Source organism: Lethenteron reissneri, chromosome 67 (assembly GCF_015708825.2).
Source record: "Lethenteron reissneri isolate LAM-NWPU_2019-01 chromosome 67, ASM1570882v1, whole genome shotgun sequence".
Classification (NCBI taxonomy): domain Eukaryota; kingdom Metazoa; phylum Chordata; class Hyperoartia; order Petromyzontiformes; family Petromyzontidae; genus Lethenteron; species Lethenteron reissneri.
The window spans coordinates 3,993,618-4,004,146 of NC_083845.1; the positions used below are offsets into that span (position 1 = coordinate 3,993,618).

The 10,529-nt window shown below is 51.4% G+C and overlaps 1 protein-coding gene across 4 annotated transcripts; it reads right to left on the reverse strand.

Moving 5' to 3' along the window:
* Positions 1 to 522: 522 nt before the first annotated feature.
* LOC133360226 (uncharacterized) lies at positions 523 to 10,484 on the reverse strand. Of its 4 annotated transcripts, none has more exons than XM_061578864.1 (6): positions 9,884 to 10,484; positions 7,664 to 7,868; positions 4,678 to 5,228; positions 3,793 to 4,465; positions 3,061 to 3,384; positions 523 to 2,481 (listed from the first exon to the last, which is right to left on the reverse strand). In XM_061578864.1, exons 2-5 carry the CDS (start codon positions 7,811 to 7,813, stop codon positions 3,154 to 3,156), a joined length of 1,605 nt encoding a protein of 534 aa, XP_061434848.1. In that variant the 5' UTR covers positions 7,814 to 7,868; positions 9,884 to 10,484; the 3' UTR covers positions 523 to 2,481; positions 3,061 to 3,153. The 4 variants fall into 4 exon arrangements, with proteins under 4 accessions (XP_061434848.1, XP_061434845.1, XP_061434846.1 ...); XM_061578861.1 differs by having other exon boundaries at positions 7,664 to 7,891; XM_061578862.1 differs by having other exon boundaries at positions 3,037 to 3,384; positions 7,664 to 7,891.
* Between the last annotated feature and the right edge of the window lie 45 nt (positions 10,485 to 10,529).

The window sequence follows — 10,529 nt, forward strand, 5'->3', positions numbered from 1 at the left end:
AGTAAGGTTTGTCACGTAAACATAACATGCCAATTTGTTACTAGTTCAGCACACCGGTGTGTTGGAGAGTAAAATTCGAGTACGACGTTTCGCCAGTAATTACAACTGGCATGATCAGGCGGCAGCCAGGTTTATGGCTGTCTCCTGATGTTGTGGCTGTGGCCTGATGATGCGAGTTGTAATTACTTTCTGGCTGCTGCCTGATGATGCAAGTTGTAATTAATGGTGAAATGTCAAACTAGTAACGAATTGGCATGTTTTGTTTATGTAATAAACCTTACTAATTGGCTGTGTCGGGTAGTTGCAGGTTTATCGACGTTAATATTTACGCGATATAACCCAAAAAAACATCTAATGGATAGTACGCATTGATACGATTGTATATATATTTGAAAATATATATACAGTGCAACCACGCGTCAAAGTCATAATCGTAGAAAGATGGCCTCCCCCACCCCGACAGCCCCACCCCCAGGCCCCTCCTGCCACCCCAGCCAATCAGAACGCTGGAAACAAACTGTCAAAACCCTCAGTATCGTTTAATATTGTGCCCCGTGTCAATAAAGCTTCACAGACACATCCGATGATACAACGAACCTACAACTTTTGGCTTTTAAAATACAGGGAACAAGTAGGCGTCTTGTAATGTCGACAATAAATCCGTTTGGAAAAACAGTTGACATTTCCCGCCATTTTGTTGCTCGGCCCGCCTTTACCGGTGTCAGGTCACGGGGTCAAGCCGATGGAAACGTCACGGCAGCGGGACACCGTGCGTGCTCGGGACCAGCAGCGTTGGGAGACTCTTCACGGAACCGCGTTTTTGTTAAATGTGATATTTTTGTGTTAAGTAATTCAAGTTGTTTTACCGTGTTTAGGTTGTAAAACTAAACGATGAAATATTTGTAATTTACCAGGTATGGCCCTACGAGGTATATAATCCTTTTTCAGAAAGATACCTGGCCACAAATGACAGCTCAAAGAAGTGGCTTATTATCAAATGGAAGTTTATAGAAGCAGCCAAATACCCTGAACGCGTGATGTTGATGTAAAATGTGGAGGAAAAAATCAGACTATTGGGAGAAAAATTCGAACACAACAGGCATCAGGGTCGGGATCAAACCAATGCCCTCCTGCGTACCAGGCGAGGTAGTTAACATCCCAAACTGCCTCCTCCACCCCATCTCAATTGAGATGCTCCATCCCAAGGGACAATCCGGGTGCGAGGTTTCAGGAGCCCTGCGTCGTTGATTCCTTCTTGCGCGCGTAGTCGGCGCTTTTGCCTGGTGGGTGTCTCCATTGTGGCGTGTCTTCTGCCGCGTGATCACTGGCGCCCGGTTCCGTCCGCTCCGTGCCAATCCATGCAGTGGCAATCTCTCGCTCACCGACGAGATAACAACGGCGATGACAATGACAATACGCACGCACGTAGTCTATTCTCCCATAACGCGGTAGTAGTTGCATTCCTGAAGAACACCGCGTTATAGAAAAATCGTGTTATAAAAAATAATACAGGGTAAAGCACAGTCCGCGATAACACGTGGGATGCTTACGCAGGCTGAACGAAGACTGAGGTGCGTGGGAGCAGCATCTTGAAGCATCCAGCAGCATCCCAATGCGTTTTGTTATGCTACACGGAGGCAGCGGTACGACCGCTTATTTCTACTAGTGCGATGTAGTTCCATTCACTCTATCGCGTTCTATACAATTCGCATTTCTCACTTTAAAATATTAATTGCGTCCTATCAAATTCGAGTGATGAAAACACACGGCGTGACAGAACTTCTTTCGCACCGTACGTAGCCAACCGTGCTCATCGAGGTACAGAGAAAGGGCAGCAAACTAACCACAAAAAAACTGTTCTGAAGAAGTGAGTTTTCAATCTATACCAAGCGACTACAAGCGGTTAACGAGACGGTAAAAAAGTTAAACTTTAATCAACGGCTCGAGTGAGACGAGCAAAAGGCAGAGCAGGCAATAAAAAATAATTTAGACCAAGGTCTGTAAAACGAGCATCGTCCTCATTTCAAATAAAACAGAGCCGATGGCAACTGGATGAGAAGTCATTGGTGGTCTTGTCAGTTTCCCGAGTCCTTGGCATAGGAACGTGGAGTTTCATCCACCGGCTCGTGACCACCCACTTGCATTGGCATGCGCAGGAACATTCTTTGCGGACGCTGCGAGTTCAGAGTGGAGACGGCGACTCCTTGCATGTGTGTTGAACTTATTTTGAATCGTTCGTAGCCAACCATGCTAATCGGAGGTGTGGAGGAAAGACAACAAACTAAACACAAAAAGCAGTTTTGAAGAAGTGAGTTTGCAAATCTAGATGATTTAAAAGTGCATGGCTCCAGTGCATCCGAATATCGGAAGAGCGTTCACAACGACCGCAAAAGCGCATTTGAAAGCGCCGCGCGATGCAGCGACCATCTTTGTTGTGCTGGCCCAGGGCCCGTTTCAGTCCTCACAGCGCCAATCTTTGCTCTACGGTGGGACGGAGAGACGGACGGGCGAGACAAACGACTAAGGACAGGGACGAGACACGCGAGGTAGGCGAGCGTGGGAAAAAAACGTAAAGCGACAGGACACGTGACACGAGCAACGGGATGGAGGAGAGTTGACGCGGACGAGAGAGATGCGAAACGAGGCACGAAACACGGGAGGTCGGCGAGGCAGGGCAGACGGCTGACAAGAGCCCACAGACATGAAAGTCCACAGCCGCGTTGTTCTGCCTCTTCCCCCAGCGGTCGGCATAAGGCCCTGGCGCCCATTATTATTACTTCAACCATTTCTCTTCTTTTACCAGGTAATTACCCACTGAGCTACACGGCTCTTTTTCACAGAAGCAAGCTTGCTATCGCGCGATGATAGCTCGACGAAGTGGCTCATCATCACGTGGAAATTTATAGCGGCCAAATGCTCTGAACGTGCGTGGATTCTAAATGTGCAGGGAAAACCGGTGATCATGGGGGCAGAGACACGCAAACTCCAAATATACAGGCATCATGGTTGGACTTCAACCGACGAGCTCCTGCATACCAGGCGAGGTAGTTAGCATCTCACCACCGCGGCACGCTATCCTGCCCTTGGCTGGCGCCCGGGTCCTTCGGGTCCATGGGGGCCCAGCGGCGTCTTGCCGGCCTGCGCGTGCCCCGCTCACGGCGTCCCTTCGAGGCCGCTGTCGCGGAGGTGCCGATCCTGTGCCCCGTCGGAGGGCGCCGGCAACGGCGGCGGCGCCACACAGTGAGCCCTGTGGGCGTCGCGCCAGTCGGCCCGCTGGCACGCCACGGAGCAGTAGCGCAGCAGCCTGCAGCGGCCACACACGCGGTAGCGCAGTAGCCCGGCAGCACGGGAGCCGCACGACGCCCGGCCGCACCAGACCACCTCCTGCACGCGTTGACGGGAGACCGCACGCACCCAGATGGGACACAGCAGCCGGAGAGACGGGGCTCCCATCAGCAAGCGCTCGTGGGCCAGGATATAAACTAGAAACTCAACCAAAGAATGTTTTACCTCGCCAGGTAAGGCCCACTCTTTTTGAGCTATTAGCGCTTTTTCAAAAGTGGCCTGGCCACAAATGATAGATAAAATACTCCACACGCATGTTAGTTCTAGATGTGGACGGAAACAATGAAGGACCCGGAGAGAACATCCAAACTCCAAATATACAGACGTCAGGGTCGGGATCTAACCCACGACCGCCTGTATACCAGGCGAGGCAGTTAACATCTCGCGACCACAGCCGTGCCATTTCCACACACGTGCGTTTTTGCAGTGATTTGCACCCAGTCGTACCGGCTCCGGCAGCGCCGGCTCGCGGTAGCGCAGCCCCAGGTCGGCGCCGGGCGTCCCGAGCACCGGCGCGGGCAGCGTGAGGAATCCAGCGAGGCGTCCCACGCTGCGGTTCTCCACGTAGAGCCGCAGGTAACCGCGCTCCTCCTCCTCCTCCTCCCCCGCCAACACCGCCAGCCGGGCGGCGCGCCTTGCCGACATCGCCGCCACCGCCGCCCTCGCCCGCTCCAGCGACGCCTGAGTTCGCCCCAGCTGGCGCCGGCCGTCGTCGCTGCCGGCAGCGCTGGGGGAGCCGTGGGTCTTGGCGGGGCCCCACGCCGCCAGATCGTGCACCAGCAGGATGAGTTTGAGCGCCGCGATGAGCAGGGCCGGGCGCTCCGAGGCGAGGGCTGATGAGGCGTGGGGCAGAGCGCCGGCCGACAGGAGCCACGCCACCCGCTCGTCCCCTGCTGACGGCGCCAGCGGCTCCGGCTCCTCCTCCGTCTTCTTCTTCTCCTCCTCCTCCTCCTCTTCCACCACCTCCGGCTTCTCGTCCGGCTTCTTCCGTCGCCCGGACGGGACGTCGGAAGCGGCGGGGGCGCCAGCAGGGAAACGGCTCCGTGGCGCCGCCGCGTCTCCCGCGCACACGTTCAGCAGGCACTCGGCCGCCATGGAGGCGGCGATCGCGCCCCAGTCGCTGCGGAGGCAAACGAACGTTCGTAACAACGTTCGCAACGTCCGTGAGGCTTCGTCGAACCAGACCCGCGAAGATGGGAAACATTTTTGTGTATGTAATGTATGAGCACACTTGTTTGGGGAATTACGAATGAGAAACAATACAAACTTCTTAAATAATTCCATCGGATCACCCGGGTGCGAGGGATGGCGGTGAAACGGTCAGATGCCTACCAGTCGCCCTCCTCGTCCGTCTCTCCCGCGCTCTCTCCTTCGCTCTCTCCACCTCCATTCAGCAACCCCTCTCCGCCCCCACCATCTCCTCCGCTCGTCCCTTCTCCCCCGTCGGCCGCCTTCTCGCTCCCCTCCGTCGCTCCCCGCGCGCCGCCCTCGCCCACCACCTCCAGCAGGGCCCGCAGGACCCGCTCCCTGCCGCCCCACAAGTGCCGCGCCACGGGCCGGGAGAGCGAGCAGGCGGCCAGAAGGAAAGCGGAGCAGGCCAGCTGACGCCGGGGAACGGACCGCCATGACCGCAGGGGCTCCAGCGCCTCTCGCAGGGAGCGAGCGCCCAGCAGCTGCAGGAAGAGCCACCCCCTCCCGGCCGCCGCCGGGAGGCCCCGGGGGTCACCAGCGCCCGCCGCCCCGGTCCCGAGGCCGCCGACCCCAAGGCCCCCTTCCCTGATGACCCCGACCCCGGCCTCGATGGCTGCGCGCAGCCCCACGGGGTCCCCTAGCCGCAGGCTCCGCGTCGCCTCCTCCAGCCAGCGCGTCATGTCACCCTCCGCCTGCCGGGTCAGGCGAACGCGTCCACACGTGGGGCTCACTGTCATGGCTCCGTCACAGCCCTGAGCCAGCGGCTTTTGGCTTGACCTCGAACAAAGACGGTCACCGCATCGCGCGGCGCTATCAGATGCGCTTCTGCGGCCGTCTGGAACGATCTTCCTTCCAATATAATAAAGAAGCCACTGCAGATACGCACTTTTAAATCATCCAGATTGAAACTCATTTCTTTAAAACTGTATTTTCGTGTTTAGTTTGTTGTCCTTCCCCCACACCTACGATTAGCACGGTTGACTACGTACGGTGCGAAAGAAGTTCAACATACATACATACAAGAAGCTCCCAGCAAGCGGAACACGTGGAGCATGCAGAGTGACCGTCAGTAACGGGCGTGAAAACGTAGCGGAGAGCTACAGGAAACTACTCTCTACTGCAGATCTCCACCCACTCACCGAAGTCGCTTGGACTTCACTACTCTACACTACACTACTTTTACACTATTACACTATTAGAGTACATTAAAAACTAATTTCTTTAGAACTGCTATTTGTGTTTCGTTTGTTGTCCTACCCCCGCACCTCCGATTAGCACGGTTGTGTACGTACAGTGCAAAAGAAGTTAAACGTACATACGCACATACCTTGGCCATGCACGATACCCCTAACCCGGGGGAAAAAAAACCCCTCACTATTTCAAGAGCTGCAATGCACCGTGTGGTGAACACGAGACGGTAATCCTGAATAAATAACGTCACGAAGAGGCCCTTGAAGAGCCGTGCAGGTTGTGGACCCCTGCCCTTTACTGGACATCTGTGAAAGGGGGCTCTATGGCTCATGGGATTCCTCCAATATGAATTGTTATTCTGATTCCAATCCCTTACCTCCCCGTCCATACTGCATATTCTCTCAAGCCACACCCTGAAAATACAATGTCTCGCCCCCGTGCCCCGAACCGAATACCCCGTACTTCTTAGAAGTACCCCCATGCCGCTGACCATCTAGGTATGCCCTAAGCCCCATACCTGTGCCCATGTAACCCATACCCCGAAATTAATATACCCTACCCCGAAATTAATATACCCTACCCCGAAATTTATATATCCTACCCCTCTAGCCCCTACCGCATGCCCAATGTTCTCTGGCTGTAACCTCAGGCTCTATACCAAGGGTGGCCAAACAGCAGCTCACGGGGCAGTCCAACCTGGGCTCGACAACAGAGAGACGCAGCCGATTTGTGACGATTCAAATCCAGCAAATTTTGTAACGCTTTGCTCGAAATGGGAGAAAATGTGTTGAGGCGGAAGAGCGGTCCGGGGCCATTCGACCGTGGCAGCGGAGTCAGACACGAGTACTCCTGTGGCCATGCAACCCAAACGAAAGACCGTGGAGTTAAACCACTGTAATCTGCGCTCCTGCAAAGGAGGAGTAACAGCAAAACGACATTCTCTCTCTCTCTGCTGAAGCCCTCTCGTCGTGGCCAGCAGCGGGACTTTTTGGATTGAAATCTAATTTCTTTATTTTATTTACCTAAACTAATTTTATTTTTAAATCCTTTATATTAAGTTCGCTTGCTTGCTTGCGTGCTTGCTTGCTTACGACCGTGCAAATCTTTCGGTCGTTTTTTAACCCACTTCCCGTGATCCAATCGAGCTGACATTTTGCACACAGACTCATTGTGCGAGACAATTAATGTTCGTGAAATTTTTTTCCAAAATTTTACACTGTTTAGGGAAAACAAATTAAATATTTAATTACCAATTGCTTAATACTGGCAGACAATCATCTGACCCATAGGTGGCAGCCATCTCAAGCCAGAGGATTATAGTGAAAAACTTTGTTTTTACGGGTTATACTTATACCAGGTAAGGCCGACTGAGCTATGTAGCTCTTTTTCAGATGCGACCTGGCTACAGGTGATAGCTCAACTTATAGGCTTACCATCATGTGGAAATCTATAGCAGACGAATATACTCTAAACGCACGTTTATAAATGTGGTGGGATAAAACCGGAGGACCCAGACAAACATCCATGTGACCACGGGCAGAGCGACAAGCAGACTCCGAATATACAGCAGGCATCAAGGTGGGGATTGTACCCACAACCTCCTGTATACCAGGTGAGGTAGTTAACATCTCCTAGCCACCGTGGTGCTCTTTTAGATTGAAAACTCATTTCTTTAGAACTACTTTTTGTTTTAAGTTTGTCGTCTTTCCCCCGCACCTCCGATTAGCACGGTTGGCTACGTACTTTTCCAAAGAAGTTCAACATATACCATACATTCACATTGGCATCTGGCTGGTAAGCATCTTGCAATCGCGCCCAAGAACAGAATACCTCCCTCATCTCCTTACCCCCTTACCCCTCGACCATACGCCCCCACCCCGGCCTCGCCACGGACCTCGCACCGGTCCTCGCCCCCCCACCTCCTCCGTGCACCGACCTCTGCGCCGGCCCTCGCCGCCGCTTCCCGGATCCTTGGCGAGAAGAGGAATGTGTGGGGCGCTACATCCGTGCGGTCGCGCGCGGAGAAGTCCAGTCCCAGGAGCTGGCCCAGCTCGCTGAAGGCGCGGCCCGCCTCGGACATCGCCATGCCCGCTCCTCTTCCCTCACTCTCCTCCTCCAGGTCCTGCAGCCCTAGAGGGGTCCTAGAGGAGACACAGGGAGGGCGCTGCGCAAAACACAGATGCGCGAGGCGAGGTTACTGCTGTGCACCGAGCAAAACTGTGGCCACCGAGCACGTAGGTTACCGCGGTTGTGCCGTACAGCGCCCCCGGAGTGTTTTCCGGTCGTTACCGCAAGTTGTTCGGCACAATATCTGTCCGGTTTCTTACCTTGCCGATCTCGTCAGGGAACATAAACCACCACGTGGACTCCGATCACCCTCGCAGCAGCAGCAGCAACGGCTTTTAGCTAGCCATCGAAGAAAGACGGTCGCCGCATCGCACGCTTTTGGATGTGCTTCTGCGGCCGTCTGGAACGCTCGTCCTTCCGATATTAGGAAGCCACTTGGAGCTGTGCACTTTTAAATAATTTAGATTGACAAACTAATTTATTTAAAACTGCTTTTTGTGTTCAGTTTGTTGCCCTTTCCCCGTGCCTACGATTAGCACGGTTAACTATGTACAGTGTAAAATAAGTTAGGGGTTAAGATTTAAAGTAAGGGGTTATGGAAAATATTATGGGTTCAGGTTTTAGGTTGAAGTTATGGTATGGAGTTCGGGCTCAGGGTTAGAGTGAGGGCCAGGGGTTAGAATTATCAGTGGGGTCACAGTTCATGATTTTATTTAGGGCTTAGGTTTATCGGTTCGGCAATAGGGTTCGAGTTTCCGATTAGGGTTTGGGTTCAGGGGTTACAGATAGGGGTTGGGCTCGGGCTCAGTTCGGTTTTTGGGTGAGGTTCTATTTTTGCTTGCCACAAATGAACCACAATACCTCGCTGATCTAGTGAAGGAGCATAAACCATCACGCGAACTACGCTCATCCTTGCAGCGGCGGATTTCGGCTCGACCATCGGACAAAGTCGGTGGTCACCGCATCGCGTGGCGCTATCAGATGTGCTTCTGCGGTCGTCTGGAACGCTCTTCCTTCCAATATAATAAAGAAGCCACTGGAGCTATGCGCTTTTAAATAATTTGGATTAAAAACGAATTTCTTTAGAACTGCTTTTTGTGTTTCGTTTATTATCCGATTAGCACGGTTGGCTACGTACGGTGCGGAAGAAGTTCAACATACATACATTTGGGGTTAGGGATGGCAGATAGTACCTCATAAGTAATATAAAAAAAACATGCTTTAATGAAATGTACCCTCCTAGTAATGGCAGAACTCCACGACTCCAGGAAGTGACCCCGAAGCTTGCCATAGCGTAAGGGGCCGTGGTGATTTACAGCCAACGTGAGTTGAGCGTGGACAATTAGACCCAAGCCGAAACATAACTTGTAAAAATAATGATGAAAAATAGTTTTTTATGATAGAATATAGTATTGTCATCAGTATGACATAAGTATACCAAGTTTGCAGTTGATACCACATTGGGAAGTGGGTTAAAATTGAGTTACAAGATTTGAGGATACGACAACAGAGTGAGTTAATAGAAAGCGTGTAAAAAATATATATACATTTTATTTTTAATGATAGAATATAGTATTGTCATCAGTATGACATAAGTATACCGCATTCAGTGTTAAGGAGGATTAGGCTTGACACATGTTCGAAGAGATAGTGGTGGTGATGATGATGGTGGTGATGATGAAGGTGGTGATGATGAATATGGTTATGGTGATGAAATTAATGGAGGTGATGAAGGTGGTGATGATGGTAGTGATGATGATGGTAGTGATGATGATGGTGGTGATGATGAAAGTGGTGATGCATATGGTGGTGAAGTTGATGGGAGGTGGTGATGATTGTGATTCATGAAGGTGGTGATGATTGCGGTGATGGTGGTTTATGCTTGCAGTGACTGTAGTGATGATAGCGGTAACTCTGAAACTAATTGCGTGATAATGGCAGCAGCGATAATGGGTGATGATGATGGTTATTACGCTTATGACGATTATTGTGATGATGTTGATCATAATCATTGTGATGACTGTAGTGACAGCTGTACGATTGTAATGATGGAGGTGATGACTTAACGTGCCGACAATGATTGACAAACCTTCACGCATGGCCAATAACAAGATGCCTTCATCCAGGGATGACTAGACCGTGGCTAATGCTGATGATGACATGAAGACAGGCCTTGTTAACTTAGCAGTGGATAGATCATGATCGATAATGATCGATTATGATGATGGTGGTGGTAGTGGCGACTTTAGGATTTGAACGACTGCCTTAACGACGAGCCAATGGGTGCTCTGAGGAGCCTGAATATTGTTAAAATGTACATAAATAACTCTTAAAATGTAATACAGTTACCTTAAAATAAAGAAGTATAACTATTACCCCTACGACGATAAGTTAATGGGGGTTTAGTGTCTAGTTTATACCGCGGTGAGGTACAATTCGGCGTTGTTTTGTGGCGATGGGAAGGCTTGGGAGGGGATTAGGCCGGAACTGGCGTTATTAACGAAGAACTTTTTAACATTTAGAGGCGATTTACCTCAGACAATTAACTACTAAAAGTTGTCAATCGAGTCACAGAGTTCATTATGTTGGCTTGTTACATTTTATTTTGCTCGTTGCTAGAATTTAAATTAAATTTTTAATATTTAGCGGAGCGTGAGGCGGAGCCAACACCGGAACCTCTTTGATCTGCCCCCTCGCGTGGGTCACCGTGTTAAAGACGTCGCTTACACCTTCTA

Bases quoted from the DNA above. Each gene is read 5' to 3' on its own strand.
- LOC133360226 (XM_061578861.1), bottom strand. From the start codon at position 9,916: ATGAAGGCATCTTGTTATTGGCCATGCGTGAAG. The intron at 7,892-9,883 runs GTTTGTCAATCA...TGTTTTGCGCAG, and splicing joins GTTATTGGCCATGCGTGAAG to CGCCCTCCCTGTGTCTCCTC. The intron at 4,466-4,677 runs GTAGGCATCTGA...TTGCCTCCGCAG, and splicing joins ACGGACGAGGAGGGCGACTG to CGACTGGGGCGCGATCGCCG.